Source organism: Nicotiana tabacum, chromosome 8 (assembly GCF_000715075.1).
Source record: "Nicotiana tabacum cultivar K326 chromosome 8, ASM71507v2, whole genome shotgun sequence".
Lineage (NCBI taxonomy): Eukaryota > Viridiplantae > Streptophyta > Magnoliopsida > Solanales > Solanaceae > Nicotiana > Nicotiana tabacum.
The window spans coordinates 143,146,078-143,163,524 of NC_134087.1; the positions used below are offsets into that span (position 1 = coordinate 143,146,078).

At 40.4% G+C, this 17,447-nt stretch overlaps 1 protein-coding gene across 1 annotated transcript; it reads right to left on the reverse strand.

Moving 5' to 3' along the window:
* Positions 1–10,928: 10,928 nt before the first annotated feature.
* On the reverse strand, positions 10,929–12,935 carry LOC107783924 (ethylene-responsive transcription factor CRF4). The gene has a single exon (XM_016604950.2). It carries the CDS (start codon positions 12,344–12,346, stop codon positions 11,213–11,215), a length of 1,134 nt encoding a protein of 377 aa, XP_016460436.1. The 5' UTR covers positions 12,347–12,935; the 3' UTR covers positions 10,929–11,212.
* Positions 12,936–17,447: the final 4,512 nt, after the last annotated feature.

The window sequence follows — 17,447 nt, forward strand, 5'->3', positions numbered from 1 at the left end:
TCCAAAAGTCCCCAAACAAGAAACTGGGGCAGAAGTTATGGTTGTTATCAGAAATCTGATTCCGAAGGTTGTAAATTTGAATCCAATCAAGCGATTTTGAGCTTTTTATACCCTTCCCTTCTAAACCCATCCAAAAGCCACATTACGGTCCAAGAAAAGACCTTCCGATCAGTCTACGGGAAATGCCAAGTCAAGCAGGTAGAGGTAATTCATGTCAGGGGCAACGCTTTGGTCCAAACAGGGAAAAGAACTCAAAATGAGAGAGTCTTACTGGTGAAAACCCTCACGGGCACCGTAAGGCGACGGGAGCTGAGAGAAGTCAAAATGAGAGAGTCTTATTGGTGAAAACCCTCACGGGCACCGTAAGGCAACGGGAGCCAAGAGAAATCAAAATGAGAGAGTCTTATGGGTGAAAACCCTCACGGGCACCGTAAGGCGAAAGTGAGTTGAGAGACGAAGGAATGAGAGAGGTCTGCTAGTGAAAACTTTTCAAGGCACCGTAGGATGAACAAGGTCGGGATGTGAGGTGAAGAAATCAGGTTATGGAAATTCTGGGGCAACAAAGTATGGCAACTGAAAGTTGATTGGTTGGATAGATTGGGCCGATTAATCCAAATTGCATGTCATGATCATTGGTGCCAGCTGTTCCGCTCAGATAAGTCTTTTTTCTTTTTCTTTTCAGATAGTTTTCCAGTTTTAGACTTCCTTATCCTTAACTCTGAAAGTCATTGCATTTCATTTCTTTGGGTTTATTTCTCTAAGATGTTCCCAATGTCAGTTCTGTTTAAGCAAATAAAAAGGAATTTCAAAGCTCACTACCAGCTTCAAGATTGCAAAGCACGGTGCGGCCAGAGCATACCAAAGATAGCATGATGTCAAAAGGGGATAAAATGCCAGCAAGAGTTCCATCAGCAAAATGATTTGGTAATTTCATGGGAGATGCAGAGGTTCAATTAAAGGGGTCAGATATGTGAAACAACGGTTCGGGGATAGAACACTCGGGTCATTCAAGTTATGAGTTTTTGAAAGTCAGTCGGAAAGTCAAGCGGTTCAGGGCCAGTTCGGGGAGGCCAGGCAAAACAAAACAATGCAGCAGAGAGACCTTCAGCAAGAATGCCATCAACTAACCACCACATTTTAAAACTGACAAAATTTTCTTTGATTAAAACAGGGGCAGGAAATTTCGATTGTTTCGGAGAAACCTTCCGTAAAGAAAGGTGGTCACCAAACAGGTTTGATTTTTGATTTCAGGACCCTCTTGGAAAATGGGGCCTAGTTTAAATGTTCAAAAATAGCATAATCTAGCATAAATGCATCCCAAAGGAATATAAGTTAGCTTAGAACTTTGCATGTTCGAGATAGGATTCAATTAGGAGTTTTCAGGACCCTCCTGGATAATGGGACTTAACTTTAAAATTTTGGTTAGATAGCAACATTTAGCGTAAATTCTGTTGTAGGGTAGTATAATTCAGCTATAAAAGTTGTCACTCTTAATATAAAATTTGACTTTTGATTTTCAGGACCCTCCTGGATAATGGGGAGTAGCTTAAGACCTTCTTAGATAACAAGATGTAGCTGAAGTCATGCCTTTAAAAGATATAGCGTAGATTTAAAATTGTCGTATAGTTAAGAGTTGTTAGGACCCCCCCCCCCCCGGATAAAGGGACCTAGCTTTCAAATTCTTAGTAATATTTAGTAATATGATTCAGTTTAACACTCACATATGTGCCCAGCTACCAAACTGGAGCAGAATGTTTTCTTTGTTTTGTCTATTTTGTTGAAATCAGGTACCCGCTTGGAGAACAGGGAGAAACATGTCAAGTTAGAAGTCAGGAGCCTACCTGAAAAGCAGGGAATACATTCAAGCGCAGCAATCAGGAGCCCGCCTGGAAAACAAGGGAGTACAATTTAAGTTTTAGCTTTCAAATTCATTGTTTTGTCTATTTTGAAGTCAGGAGCCCGCCTGGAGAGCAAGGAATACTTTCAAGTTGAAGTCAGGAGCCCGCCTGGAGATCAAGGAATACTTTCAAGTTGAAGTCAGGAGCTCGCCTGAAGAGCAGGGAATACTTTCAAGTTGAAGTCAGGAGCCCGCCTGGAAAGCAGGGAATACTTTCAAGTTGAAGTCAGGAGCTCACCTGGAGAGCAGGGAATACTTTCAAGTTAAAGTCAGGAGCCCGCCTGAAGAGTAGGGAATACTTTCAAGTTGAAGTCAGGAGCCCGCATGGAAAGCAGGGAATACTTTCAAGTTGAAATCAGGAACCCGCCTGGAGAGCAGGGAATACTTTCAAGTTGAAGTCAGGAGCCCGCCTGAAGAGCAGGGAATACTTTCAAGCTGAAGTTAGGAGCGCGCCTGGAAAGCAGGGAATACTTTCAAGTTTAGCAGTCAGGAGCCCGCCTGGAGAACAAGGGAGTACAATTCAAGTTTTGGTTTTCAAAATTCTTTGATATACGGCAATGTGATTCGTTTTACACTTACGCATGGGCCCACATACCCAAATCGGGGCAGAAAATTTTCTTTGTTTTTGTCTATTTTGCTGAAGTCAGGAGCTCGCCTGGATAGCATGGGAATACATTCACGTTTCGAAGTCAGGAGCCCGCCTAGATAGCATGGGAATACATTCACATTTTGAAGTCAGGAGCCCGCCTGGAGAGCATGGGAATACATATCAAGTTCAGCAGTCAGGCACCCACTTGAAGAAGGGAAAATCATCTCAGCTTACAATTCAAGGTGGCACAAATGGATGTCATCGAGAGAATAGAGGACAACAAGGCAACAAGAAACACAAAAGCAAGTTTGAAGATCTAGATAGGATTTTGTAAAGCATAGATCATAGTCTAGTCTAGCTTCTTTTATTTTTGACATGGTGTAATAAGGGGGTTCAGTAAGCAGTAGCACCAGCAGCAACAGCAGTGAAATCACAGCTTCATGGTAGTCCCAGATACCAAACATTCCTAAGCTACACTGACCTGATTCCTCTTTAGCCAAGGATATGTAGGCAACCTCGGAAGCAGGGTGCGGTCAAATCTTTCAAAAATACTTCCCACGGAGTATTCAAACGGGCAAAAATCGCTCGTATCTGCTCACTTTATCTTTGCACGAAAACTCTTAGTGTTTCCGGGCAAAGAGGGGCAGCTGTGAGCACGTGATTTTTGCCCTATATGAATTACTCCTAGAAATTCAAAACAAAATAATTTCTTTCGGTGTTTGCAATTTTGTGGATTTTCGTGGCATTTTATGTTAAAAGTTTGCATTTGTCTGTGCATATTTATTTTATTTAATTAACGAAAAATACAAAAATATGTTGCATTTGCATTTAGGATTTAATTCTACATTTTAGGATTAATTAGAAAATTAGTTTGTTTTATAAAAATGGAAAAATTACAAAATATATAGTTTATTTTGCACTTTTAATTTTTAATTTTGAATTTTGGTAGTTTTTCTTTGAATTTGGTTGTTAATTATTTGTCGTAAATGTTATTTAGAGTTAATTAATGTAATAGGATAATTAGATTAGTGATTAATTTAGGATTATTTTTAATTTTAATTTAAAAGGAAACTAAAAGAAAATTGAAAAAAAAGGAAAAAGAAAAAGAAAAGAAAAGAAAACAAATAAAGAGGCTGGCTTGGGCTGCAAACCCCAGGCGCAAACATTCTTGCCCTAAAAACCGCCCAATATTTTGGCCCAGACCCGCCCCAATCCGGTCCGCCCCCGTCTAGAGACCAAACGACACTGTTTCATTCATTTTGATCTGGACCGTTGATCTCAGTTGATCAAACGGTCCGGAACTGACTCAATTTTAATATTTAAGTGCCGGAAACCTACCCCCCCCCCCATCTCATTCGTCTCTCTCAACCCTTTACCTCTCAGAAACTAAACGAAACCCTAAATCGCCGCCTTAAAATCATCTCCCTTTCCGGTGGCGACGCCACCACCAAACCACCCCAAATCAACACCCCAAACTCCCCTTCCTCCCCTCATACCTAGTCCATCGTTGTTTCCCTTCGAATCTGCCCCGAGCTCCTCGAATCTTAAATCCAAGTTCAACCCCTAAAAGTTCAAAATCATTTTTCATCGAACCTGGTAGCATGCATGATCATGGGGGACTATTCTTTCGAGCTTTGAAGTTTCGATTCAACAAAACTTATGTCGTTCAGTTGTTCTTGACAAAGAACAAGGGATCGACATTAGTTTTATTAGGTCATTTGTCTCCAGTAGGTTTCGAGTCCTGATTTGGTAAGTTCCCTTCCCCTCTTTTGTCTGTTCTTTCTTCTCCTTCCCTTTTCTTTGGTTTAATTTTCTTCTACTAGTCTGGTTGAAACTTGACCAATCCGCCGGGTTTAAACTATCTTCTGTTCGTTGTTTTTTTTTTTGTTTTCCTTTGTGAAAGTTTGTTCTCTATTTCCTTAGTTGTGTTATCAGCCCGTTTAAAGTTCTGATTTCATATCTCGTTTAGTCACCTAGTTAATTTAATTAGGGTTATGTTAATAACTTGGTTACTTTCTTGCTTATTTGTGTGTAGTAATCAGTTGATTAGTGTAGGTTTTAATTCTCGAAATCATTCAAGTGTTTGCCCTTTGTTTGTTGACTGATTTGATTTAGTTTATCTTGTTGTTTGGGCTTTGAAGCCATTGTAGACCTCACCCCAAGGGGGTTGATTTAGGTCATCGGGTCAGAATTGAGCCCAAATTTTGGTTTAATTATCGGGTCAATTTGACCCACTTGGATTCCTAGAGTAAAAAATAGGGGTGTGAGGGGTAGTCTAGGAAATTGGCCTAGGGAATCTCATGGTAACTGAACTAGGAAGCTTCTAGGAAGCTGGGGTGGGGGGCTATCTTGAATTCTAAAAATTTAACTAAGGGCACCTAAGCTAAAACAAAAATTAGAAAAGGGGCAAAGTGCAAGCTGAGGTTGACCTACTTTCTTGCCTATAAAGGCATCATTTCTTGCCTTTCAAGGCAGAGAAAAAAGAGCTAAGAGGCGGAAGAAAGGAATTAAGAGATAACAAAATCCAAAAAAAACATCTGGAAATTTCAATGAAATCATTGTTTCATTGAACTTCTCCTGTGATTTTTGAAGTTTTCAATTTCTGAAACAAGTTCTGATTCATCTTGGGTGGAAATGGATTGAATCTGGGTTTGTAAAGGTTTGGTTTGATGTTTGATGGGTCACTGTTCGATTAAAATTATTTTTTTTGGACTGTTGCACATCATTTGTTGGTTTGAAATTGGTTTTGCTGGTTATTTCCTGCTGCTGGGTTCTGCTGTATTGTTGCTTGGCTTCTGACCCCACATTGCTTTATTTCTTTCATATTCCAGATATACTTTGGCCCTATGGACATCACTTAAGTGTAGTTTGAAGTGTAGATTTGTGAAGTTAATGAAATCTGATATTGTTGTTCAAGCTTCATCTCTTTTCCTTATGATTTCATTAACAACATGTAATATTTAGGTGGGGGATGTTCTGATTAGTATGCTTGTCAATAAGCATGATGTAGTCGAAATCTAGAATATGTTGGTTCATTAGGTGATGCTTCTTTACGTTTTGTCTTATCAAATTCTACATTCATTGTCAAATTTCGTTGCTCTGTGTGCTCATCTCTGTCTTTACCTTTGAACCTGGCTTGTACTGAGGGAATAATTTGTGAGTTTAGCTCTTTTAGTTTACACGAGTTTGAATCGAAATCATTTTTTTCATTCAAGTTGTAGTATTACGTATGTGCTAGTACAGTTGGAATCAGTGGATTGTTTGGTGTAGATTTCTGGTTGTTGTCCTGTCCAGTAAAGGCTGAGATATAACTTCTTGTTAGGAATATAGACTAGCAGATTTTTTTAATTATTTCTGTCACTTTGAGGATCTGTATGCTGACTAGTTAAAATGATGATGGATATGAATGTTGGATAACAGAAAGGATCGCTGTCCTATTGTACCTTCTGTATAGAAATCCATTGAGGTTAAATACGCCATAGTATTTGTGTAAAAGATGATCCATATTTGTTTTAAATTTCCATTCAACGATATGATTTGCAACTGTGGATGCGAGTGCCTCATGTTTTGTGACATGTGAAGGTTCGATCTCAGGACCCAAACCTGCCGGAGCTGGTTTGTCCTCCGATTTGGGTTTTCTTTCGGGCCCAGTGTAATGAAATTGGCAGTTTGGAGCAGCCTTGTGTCATGTAGGCTGTTGGGCTTCACGCTAAGCCCAAACAGTTGCTTTAAATAATCAACCTACCCTTATAACAGACATTTGTTTTTAGTTAGTCTGGACAGTAGCATAATCCCCGCTCCATTAATGATTAAGTAATTAATTTTTTTTTTTAAAAAAAAAGTTGAGGCAAGTTGTTAAATAGGACATGGTCGTGGCCCTCGAGAGTTTAACACGAATTCCCTTTAAAATTGGAGTCAAGAGGTGCCATGCCAAACAAAATGACAATTGCTCGGCCCTCACTTTAAGTAATCTTGTTTCGATCCTTAGAATTCGAGGCGTGCTGTTTAGCGAATTTTCCATGGCTCTCGCAAAGCTACAAATGCGATAGTTCCTTTAGGCGCGCATTTTAATAATAGTGTGCATTTTATGTGACCCAAATCAAATCTTAAAATGTTGAATAAAATATGTTTAGGATGACGGGTGCATTTCATGTGGCGCGATCCAAAGACGTGTTTTAAACGACGTTCAATCTTCTTTAAAAATTGAATAAAAACGGTTAAAGGTTAAAATCTATACATAGGTTCATAATTGTGTTAAATCAGATAATTAAGCCGAATGTAACAGTTGAGCGACCATGCTAGAACTACGGAACTCGGGAATGCCTAACACCTTCTCCCGGGTTAACAGAATTCCTTACCCGAATTTCTGGTTCGCGGACTGTTAAACAGAGTCAATCTTTTCCTCTATTCGGGATTTGAACCGGTGACTTGGGACACCATAAATCTCCCAAGTGGCGACTCTGAATATTTTAATAATAATCCCGTTTCGATTGTCCTTTAATTGGAAAAACTCCTTTATTACCTTCGGGTAGCTGAAAAAGGAGGTGTAACAATGTCGACCGTCCGGACCCGAATAAACCAGCTGGCCCACTCTCGATCAACGTCCTCTTCGTCATCAACTACAAAGGGCGCGGACGAACGACACCTCAGGGTCAGCAAGCCCTGGTGATGAAAGGGCCGGTATAGCCTGACGAGATGGTTAAGCATAAATTCAAGCCCAGCCTTCTCCGCAAAGAGCCTCATCATCAGCACCACTCGCCAAAACGACGGATGTATCTACGCCAAAGTAACCCGATACTTCAAGAAAAAATCAAGCACGACCCTATCAAGGGGACCAAATGCGAAAGGATATAGGTATACACTCAAGAATCCATTAGTAGAGTCCGTAACACTCTCGCCCGGTAAAGCACCTGCAGCGTTATCCCCTCGCTCCATCTACAGTACCTCCTCGCCATCTCCATATGTTCCCCTCTTATCAAAGACGCCGTCTTTAGAGCAAACTCCCGCAGTTCCTGAGCGCCGGGAGCAGCACTCCCTACTCCCTGCCGGACCGGCTCCGAAATGATTGCCATGATTATGGTAGAACTAACAGATTAGAGTAAGGGCATGTGCCAACACTTTTTGCGCCCGAAGAAATGAAGAACCCTATGTAAAGCGGAAGGGCAGCTATCTGAAAATAATGAGGTCTTGTGAAGATGCCAAAACCGCCCCACATATATGCAAGAAGCAGCGATGACGCGCCTACCTGGAGTGAGCCCCAGAAAGCCAACAGCCTCGATACAGATCGACGGAGTGATATCCGATTCAGAAAGCATCTTTCAAAGAGAAGCCAAGACTCGAGGAACCGTCCGTATTACCTCCAACCTCGAGACAGCATTCTACCTCAAGGATCCCCGCCCAAAAGAAGTCGGACTTCGGGAATCTTTCAACACCATCACTCGATGCAAGGCAAGTACCCGGTCTCGTGGTTCCCCCTTTCTAAAAAAGAGGAATAAGCACGGGAAGTTCCGATCACGAAAGCTCCATGAAGGTTCGAGGCAGTGCCTAAGTACAGGCAACTCCTCAGCAGAAGCCTATCCTATACGTTTTAAAAGGGCTATCTGCATCAAGATCAAAAGGGACCCCTTGGGGCCCAAAGCTGACCTTAATTCAGGATAACATCCTTGAAGGCCCCGAGATTCGGCTTATTATCTCCATACAACTCGGAGGGTCCCGACAACCCGGGCCTATCAAATCAATCTAGGATTGGTCCGAGGTACGACGATGGGTTTGAAAGAGAGCCATGTCGATCAATAGAGAATCGGAAGAACGCTCACGCCTAAGTCAGATTTCGGCGGTCGACAAATAAAAGAAGACATCCAAAATGCCTCGAAGGGCACGAAAACATGCAATTATAAAACAAGAATCAAAAGCAGAAGTCAATGGAATATATTCATTTTCATAAAGATCCATGTACAACAGCCCTCGAGGGGTCATTACATACAATTACAAAAGTCTATAGAAGTCTACACCTAAAGCGGAGGAACGGAGGGATGTGCATGTGATGAAACCTGGGATCCCGGTCCGCCCTCGAAGATCCATCTCCGGTATCAGCGTCCTCAAGCGTCGCCCCCTTGAGCACGCATCCTCGAGGGTGATTCCTTCGACCGCCACCTCCTCTAGGTTCCCAACTTAATCCCTCGAGGGATTCCCACTGGAAAAGATGAAGAAGAGGAAAAGGAGGGGACGCAGAGGTGGCAGAGAAAAGAGACATGATCTGCCGAAGCCAAAGGTTGAAGATTCGGCGGGCCTCAACCTCAACGGCCGGTGGTGCCACTTTATCCCTTGGGAAAGGAAAAAACCAAGGGATGAAGTGCCACACCAGGCCTGGGTAGGAGAGTGAGCAGCGGTGCATAGTCCGAATGACTATCTACATAAAGGGAAAACCGACTCCCCGTCCATCATCATCTCGGGCCAACAACAGCAACAAAGACAAGTATATCGACGACCACAGCAGTAACGGGATAGCGTGATTATGCTCGACAAGGGGAAGCGCCAGCAGAAGGCCGTAACACGATCTAAGAAAGCTCCGCCAAGTGGGCTTGAGGCCATGAGGCCTAAGCATGATGTTCAAGGATGAAGGAAGATGATAAGTAGGAATAGGCGAGCAGACCGACGAAGGCTGGGATGGGAATAACAATGCCGAAGCACACTCATTTATAGGGTTACGACACGTTCATCGAGGCTTTGAAAGATTGACCGACGGATGCAATTAACGCATCCTTGGAAAACCGAATCGGCGGCGGTACCATCACCTTGGAGAATGGGAATCGGGAGTGCATTAAATGAAGTCAAAAATACATAAGCCCATGGATGCCTCGGTTACCACAAAGCTCGCGCTAGGAGTCGCATCATCGGAATGACGTTGCCGTAAGGAGCTCGAGGAGTCAAGTGTCAAAATCGTTTACCATCACTTCGCTCTGGGAAAATGCGGAGACTATCTGTACCCGGCGAAATCAGAAGACTTGATTTCTCGCTCTCAAGTCATTTCGCAAGAAGTGCCTCGAGACCCAGAGGATAGGAGGCCGCAGCCAAGTTCCCGACCTCGGGGCTCGTCGAGGCCCGACTCAGAGAAAACGGAGGTCGAAGCCAGGATAGAGGGGGAAGCTTCCAAGGTACACGGCTAAGTCTGACAGGGTCGGCCTATCCAGAGCCTATGCTGAGGCATCGCGTCAAGCCATCCCATCTCCATACTTTGTAATTAATCTCCATGTACTTGTAGTCGAGTTCCCCTCCTATATAAAGGGGACTCACCCTACCTTGTAAATGACTGATGTTGCTCCATTTCTCCACAAGTGCAATAATATCTCTCTCTCTCCCTCTCCCTCTCTTTTCTTTCTAACTTGTTCGTTCTCACTGGCCCGAGGTCACCTTGATATCCATCGCTTTCTTACTTGTTCGTCATCATATAACTTAGTATCGGCCATAAAGAGCCTTGTTTAATTATATCTTCAACTATTATCCCATCCCCGATTATCCCCGATAGCTCGAATTCGACCCTGACGTTGACCCCGAGGTCCCCCATCGACCAGACCTATATTCGGGCAGCAGGCTCTTCGGTTCGATTACTCTCCCGTTTTAGCCTGCATTTCATCATTAAACTTCATATTATTAGTATCAACTGCTCTAACAACTAACTCGGAATAGTTCACGTATTTTTAGAATCTCATTTATAAATTCAATTGTTGTTACCATTTTCACGGTAAACAGTTTGCCCGTTGAGAAAATTGTTAAACAAAAGTAGTGGATGTATATTGAAAACTAAGGGGTTCATCTGAATCTGTCACTACAAATAATGTAAAAATAAAGATAGAAATAAATAGATTCAACAAATTAAAGCAAGCTTACTAATGCTAGCCATTCTTCATCAATTACTGGCTCGCCTACTGTTATCAACACTGGAATTATTGTCCTTTGATGTCCTCTGCTTTTTCATCACACTAGTGCATAACATCACGTTTCCTAAAATGACCCTAAACATATAAATATCCAACTACCACATAGCTCAAATCTTTTATTGGTATGGTATTTAAACTCAAGCTTGAAACCATTCACACCAGTAGAAACACACCGACTTTAACCCGGTCAAGTGAGCCACCGCAAATTGCGCCTGCTCGTGTTGGGCAAAGAGAATGCTACTATGGCAGTATTATTAGTAAATAAACAGTTTAAACATGATTTGCCTATTAATAAAACATTACATCACTAATATCATTAAGGACTGTAAATCTGTAATAGGATGGTTGGGTTCTTTTGACCTTAATCAAAAGTTTCAAGTTCGAACACCAACTAGTGAGCATTTTACCTCGTTCTTATGTGTATTTGGTAAGATTTAAATATTGATTGGTTCAACAAGAAAAAACACCAAATTCTGAAAATTGAATACACATGAGCGACTCAACATTCAGTAAACATTATTCATCTCATTTAGTCCAGGTACATCGCAGCTCTTGGAAGGGTTTCTCTACTTATTATCATAACATTTTTTATGAAATAAAACAAAGCTCCAATTGTTCACTCCGTTCACTTTCACGGAGATTCTAAAACAAGCAACTCTAATATACTCCTGAAAATAAACATCTAAAGTAATTTTTTTTTATTAAAAAAAAAGGCACTAGTCGATTTCTTATGCCGCCGGTAAACAAAATTTGCCCAATAGTTTCGGCAAGCCGGGGACAATGACAGTTTCATAAGGCCATTAAAGCATCAACACTGGAAAAATCTCCGATGTCTCTGAAATAGTTATCCACTTCTAATGCACCCAAATCTTGAAATGAATCCTCAAACTTGACAATCTCATGGTCTAATAATAAGTCATTCGCGAAATCCCAAGACGATACGTCATCGTACGATGTGCACAAATCATTGGCAAAACTTGTTGTATCGTCAAATAATGTCTGTTCTGCAGCTTCGAAGTTGAAGAAATCATCTAAGAAGGGAACATCTGTCGGCAAGTAGTCGTTTGAATAATCTGGTATTATAATGCTTGTCTCGCCTTGGCACTCAAGGTGTTCGACGGTTTGCTCGCTGTTGTCCATCGAATCAAGAACTGCTTCTTCTTCCACCAATGGACAACATACATCTCCTTTCGTTTCTTCGAGTATTGGTTCGGACCCACTTTGTTGTTCAGCTTCTTCACTGGATTGACTCGTTCTAAACCGCAAAACAGAGGTGGGAGAAGAAAGATTATGGGATTCATCGCCAGATTCATAGCCCGAATTTGAAGCCACATTGACCTCCTCTGGCTTCATTGGGGGAGTGATGAAATTGGTTAAAGCGTCTGGCCCACGGAGCTTAATGGCTGCATTGTCATAAACCATGGCAGCTTCTTCAGCTGTGTCATAAGTTCCCAACCAGAGCCTCACACGACGAGCTGGGTCTCTGATTTCAGCGGCCCATTTGCCCCACGGCCTTTGACGCACACCCCTGAACTTCCTAACAGTACCATCCGGCGGTGGCTGCACTACCTTCACCTTCAATGCCTTTTGCTTCGGTGTTGAAGCTTCAGCTGCTCGTTTCTTGATGGCCTTGCCACAATTCAGAGGTTTAACGTCATTGATTGGTGAGGTTTCAATACTGATTTCATTGATGTATCTTTTGACACGTTTTCGACCAAAAAGCTCGTCTTCGTCACTGGATGAGTCGGTTGCGTCCGGGTCAGTAACAGATATTCGAATAGTCCTTGGAATAGTGGGACTGTACTCGGAATATTTTCGTGTTTCAGTAATTTTCTTAGGCTTTATGAAGGATGGCTTAGTGACTTTTCTAATGGTTTTTTTGTGCTCGGTATATTTGATCGGACAGAGCATACTATGATCCATTTTGAGAGTGTTACGTACGTCGGGTTAGCTATTTTCGCTGTTTTAAAGTGATTACAGAGGAGGGAAAATAGAGAAATGCTCAATGAAGATAAAGGAAGAGTGCTTTGAGAGTGGCACGAGACTAGGATTAAAAAGAAGAGAAGAATGAAGGAATAGTCAAAGAGAAGCTTCAAGTTTAAGGAGAACCAAAGAAATCTGACAAAAAGAGGAGCAACGTCGTTAAAAGACGGAATAATCTTAAAGGGGGAAGAAAAAAGAAAGTAAACCACCACCCACACACAAACGGAGCACAAAGTTTTGAAGCTGATAACAAAGTGAGGTCCTTTAAACAAAGTGAACCTCAAAGGAAACAAGAAAGAAGGTAGAAAAAGATTTTGTGTAAGCGTGAGCCTTAAAAAGTTCAGTGGACAATAAAGGAAGAAGCCTTGTGGTTTTAAAAAAGAATAAGGAATCAAGTTTCTGTACAGTACTACTAGTAAGATAAGAACTCTCTTTGCGTGATGAATGGCGAAAGGTAAGATGATGAGAGAGAAAGTTTTGGCGGAGAGACAGAGTTGTGCTACTAAGTCCGTGAAACTAGAACACTTCCTTAGCTGCTTTATAGGATCCTACTGCAGCCGAAATTCTAAGCCCGTAATCATTTTTATTATTTTAATGTTCTTTTCTTTTATACTCCATTTATCTTCTGAAACAATTAAATGGTAATTGTTTCCTTTGTTTTAGCTTATGTGGATCTTTTTACTTTACAAGAGTCAATTCGACTAATCTTTGAATTTAAATTAAATTAGATTAATTTACTATTTTAAATTTTAAATTTAAATATTCAAAAATTATATGAAAAGTACTACAAATTACAATTTTTTTATGTCAATATGATGTAAAAATACATTTTAAAATATTGATCAAAATTTATATAGTTTTAATTTCAAAAACAAAAAATATTCACATAAACTGAAACGAATGGACTATAGATTATATATGTAAATACTTTATAAATATGTCAGTAGTATACTAGATTCTAAAAATATCTCCTCCGGTGCAAGAAAGAGAACAAAATGAATCCAATGATATAATACTCATCCATTTTGATTCATGTGGTTTAATTTAAGTGGACACCGAAATTTAGAAAGAAAGAAAACATTTTCAACTAGCATTTAAGGTATAAAAAAAATAAAAGTTAAATTATTTTTGAATATAAAATATGTTATTTTTTGCATGAGATTATAAAAAATAATGCCACATAAATGAGATAAGGAGTTTTCATGGTGAAGCAAAGTTTTCTATCGTGATAGTACATTTTAGTTGGCGACTTCCGGTCCGTCGGAGTAGTTGTTTGTTTAGCTATGAAAGTCCAAGGGGGGTAGTCACCTGCCGTCGGTGATATGGAGCCCAAAGATTCGGACTGAGAGAAACCCGACTCGCTGCATATATATATATATAAACCGCGAAATGATTTGACACGTACGTGTCGTTGGCCCTACAAATAACGTTGGTCCAATGAGTGAACTTCAAAGACAGCTGAGTCAGCAGGAATTTTTTAATCTCGAAGCCCGTGTGACTGGTCACGTGAGGCCCAGGATGCCCGGCTCAGTTAAATTATGTCGGTCAAATTCTTATGCAATTGGGCTACAACTCACTTTCTTTGACCAAGCTTTTTAAATGCTCCTTGCTGGTCGGTAATTAGGTCCTATTATTCTGGTAAATTTCCGGAATCGAAACTTTTCCATTTAACTGTTCCTGTAAATCAGCTCAATGAAACAAATATGATTTATCAAGAATATCACTAAGAAAGTTAATTAAATATTTCATCTATACGCACATTAAATTGTTTTGTAAACAATTGTTCAAACTTCGCGGACTGTATCTTCACTTCTACTTTCTCCGTTCACTTGTATTGCTCCATTATATTAAAAATATATTTTTATTTTTACTTGTTAATTTTAGCAAATTAAGATAAAGATAATTTTTTTGTTTTACCTTTATCAATAATTACTAATTCTCTAAATTATTTTTAAATTTTTTTGAAATACTATTATTGTTATTAGTAAAATTATAAAATATATTCTTTATTTATTGTAAGAAAAGTGAAAAGTAGACAATTAAAAATGAAAGGGGAGTAGAATTTATGGTATGGACAACTGAAATTTTGAATTTGTTATATATTATGATCAAAACTTATGATTCTTGGAGTTTCCTTTTGACAAGGAGTAAAACTGTTCAAAATTTGAAGTTTAATGAATTAAAATTTACTTTTACAGCTAGGAATAACGTGGTGGACAACCTTGAATTGGCCGCCATTAATAATTTGGTTTTGTACGGCTCTGGGTTTTACCTTCTTTTCTATTAACCTTTATCGAGGTGCCAACAGAATCCCACGCGATTATGGTCGAAGCAGACAGAACCATTGTTGTTTAATCCGAGCGTGTGCAGAAGACGCTCTATGATGCATCTGGTAGTTTACGACTACAACCTTTTCTTTTCTTTTTTTACCAGTAAAAACTGTGACCCAATTGTCGACACTTTTTTCAGTAAAAATGTTCCCAACAACAATCTTTCACCCCACGAAATGGCACATGACAACTGAAAGAAAGTTAAGTAGGATATAATGTGATGAGTAACACCTTGTGACTGTTTACGCTCCTCCAGCACGTTGCTGTATTTTCATCAGTTTATGTACTGTTTATGGAATTTTAACCCAATGATTAAATTCTTCATAGAAGGTCTTTCTCTTTTCCATTTAGTGTCATGTATGGCTTTGAAGTTCCGGCTAATTTAAATTTGCACTTGTAATATACTTATTAAAGAAAAAAAAGTGTATTTTACTAATATATAGGGTAAAATATGTTTATATTCAACGCTCGCATAATAAAGCGATACATGGAGCCGAATGCAGATAGAAAGCGAAGCAAATGACAATCAAGTCTGAGGGCAGCGATCTCGTTTGTTCCCGAAGGGAATGTTGTTTATAAAGATAAAATAAATGACTGTCATCCGGTAGTATTAAATGGAGAATATTCTATAGCATTAAGTGTGTAGTTCGTGACAGAGAATATAGCATTCACTGCCTATCGTTACTCATTCTTCAATGGCCCTCATAAATGTCATTTAAGAGGGGCTTGATCCTACGACATTGTTCCCTAGGTACAACTATAAATAGTGAGCTCAACAACCATTGTAAGGGAAGAATTTTCTCAAACTTATGCTATACACTATTCAAAGCTCAATAATATTTTATCTACTTGTTTATTAATATCGTTACTGCCACCTTCGGAAGCTCTGCTCCCGGGAACAGAATTTCTGCTGTATTATCTTAATTTCAACGTTAAATCTTACATTTTTGTTTAATTTATTTATCATTTTTGGGATCAAATCGATTCACTTGTCTATAAACGACGTCTAAATTCAATTATACCATTTTAATGATAAACAGTTTGGCACCCACCGTGGGGCTTAGACAGTTGTGTAATTGAGTTGATCCTTGCATCTATTACTAACACGTTCGATTCTTTGTTCTTTGCAAAAATCATAGAACATGTAACATATCAACATTACACACAACGTTGAGGCCCAAGGAAATCAACCTCAGCACGAAGATTCAATCAGTGATACTCGCAACGAGGGGGATGGGGCCACGCCAGTCCATAGTGGGCAATATCCACGACATCTTCGAGAGGCAAGCCCTGATGATGCTGAAGAAAAGCACGTCGCTGTAACAGTAAGGATCCTATGGGAGCAACAAAAAGCCATTATGGGCCACCTCTTAAGACAGGATCAGGTCATGACAGAGTTGAGGAATGCGTTGTCGGGTGCTTCCAACAACGCGAATGGAGGAGGTCCAATTCTTCCATGTGCTCGCGCCAACCAAACAACACAGAGGGTCGAAAACAACACCATCAAGGGGCAAAGTCGGCTTTAACAGGGCCAGGGGAAACAGTAGCGGATCTGGTAACAACAATAAGAATGATCCCTATAAAACTGAATTCATGTAGTTTATGAGGGAAATAAATGCTCAAATAGACTAAATTCTGGGTGCACCATCAGTGTTGAAAGGACCGGACTCAAAGAAATACACTCAGTTGTCGTTCAAAGCAAGTGCGACACTAGAATAGATCCCGAAGCGATTCAAAATTCTAGACGTGCCGAAGTATGATAGGACTTCAGATCTTTAGAAGCACATCACCACCTATACGATGGCGGTGAAGGAGAATGTTTTAGCTCAACAAGAGATTGAGTCAGTCCTATTGAAAAAATTCGAGGAGACCCTCACGAAGGTGGCCCTAACATGGTATTCGCTCTTGCTCGAGCACACGATAGACTCATTCAAAATGCTCACGGATTCTTTTATCAAGGCTCATGCCGGGCCCAGAAAGGTACATGCCCGAAAGACCGACATATTCATAATTGCACAAAGAGAGTATGAATTGTTGCGGGAGTTTGTGACCAAATTCCAAAAGTAAAGGATGCTGCTCTCGGCCATACCAGACGAATGGGCAGCTGAAGCATTTACTAAAGGGTTGAATTCAAGAAATTTTGACGCTTCCCGAATATTGAAAGAAACTCTGCTCAAGTTCCAGGAAACAATGTGGGAGGACGTTCACAACCGGTGCGATTCAAAGATAAGAATTGAGGATGATCAGCTCAATTTCCCGGCGTCACCCAAGGGTCGGAACCGGGAGAAGAATAAGAAGAAGTTAAACGATGATTTCAACACAGATCATTGGTTTTCTAGAGGTAGTTTTTTCCTTATAAAAGGGCCGAAGGACGCGGTAGAGGTTTTCGATCGACAAATAGATTCAGCATCGATAAGAGAGCTGATTACGTTGCAGGACAAGGAGATATCGGGTCTACGAGATTCTTCTTACCCCCAGGATTTCTAAATACAACTTCAATGTCAGCATAGTGAAGCTGGTATCAGCTATGAGGAACATTAAGCAAGCACACTTCCCGAAAACCAATGAGATTTGATCTCAGTCAAAGAGATCCTAATTTATGGTGCGAATACCATGGGACCAATAGTCAGCGGACTATGGAGTGGGGGCATTTGCGCGAGGAGGTGGCTACGTTGCTGAAAAATGTCCATCTCAGAGAACTCTTAACCGAC

Excerpts from the sequence above, each read along its gene's own strand:
- LOC107783924 (XM_016604950.2), bottom strand. The coding sequence starts at position 12,346 with ATGGATCATAGTATGCTCTGTCCGATCAAATATACCGAGCACAAAAAA.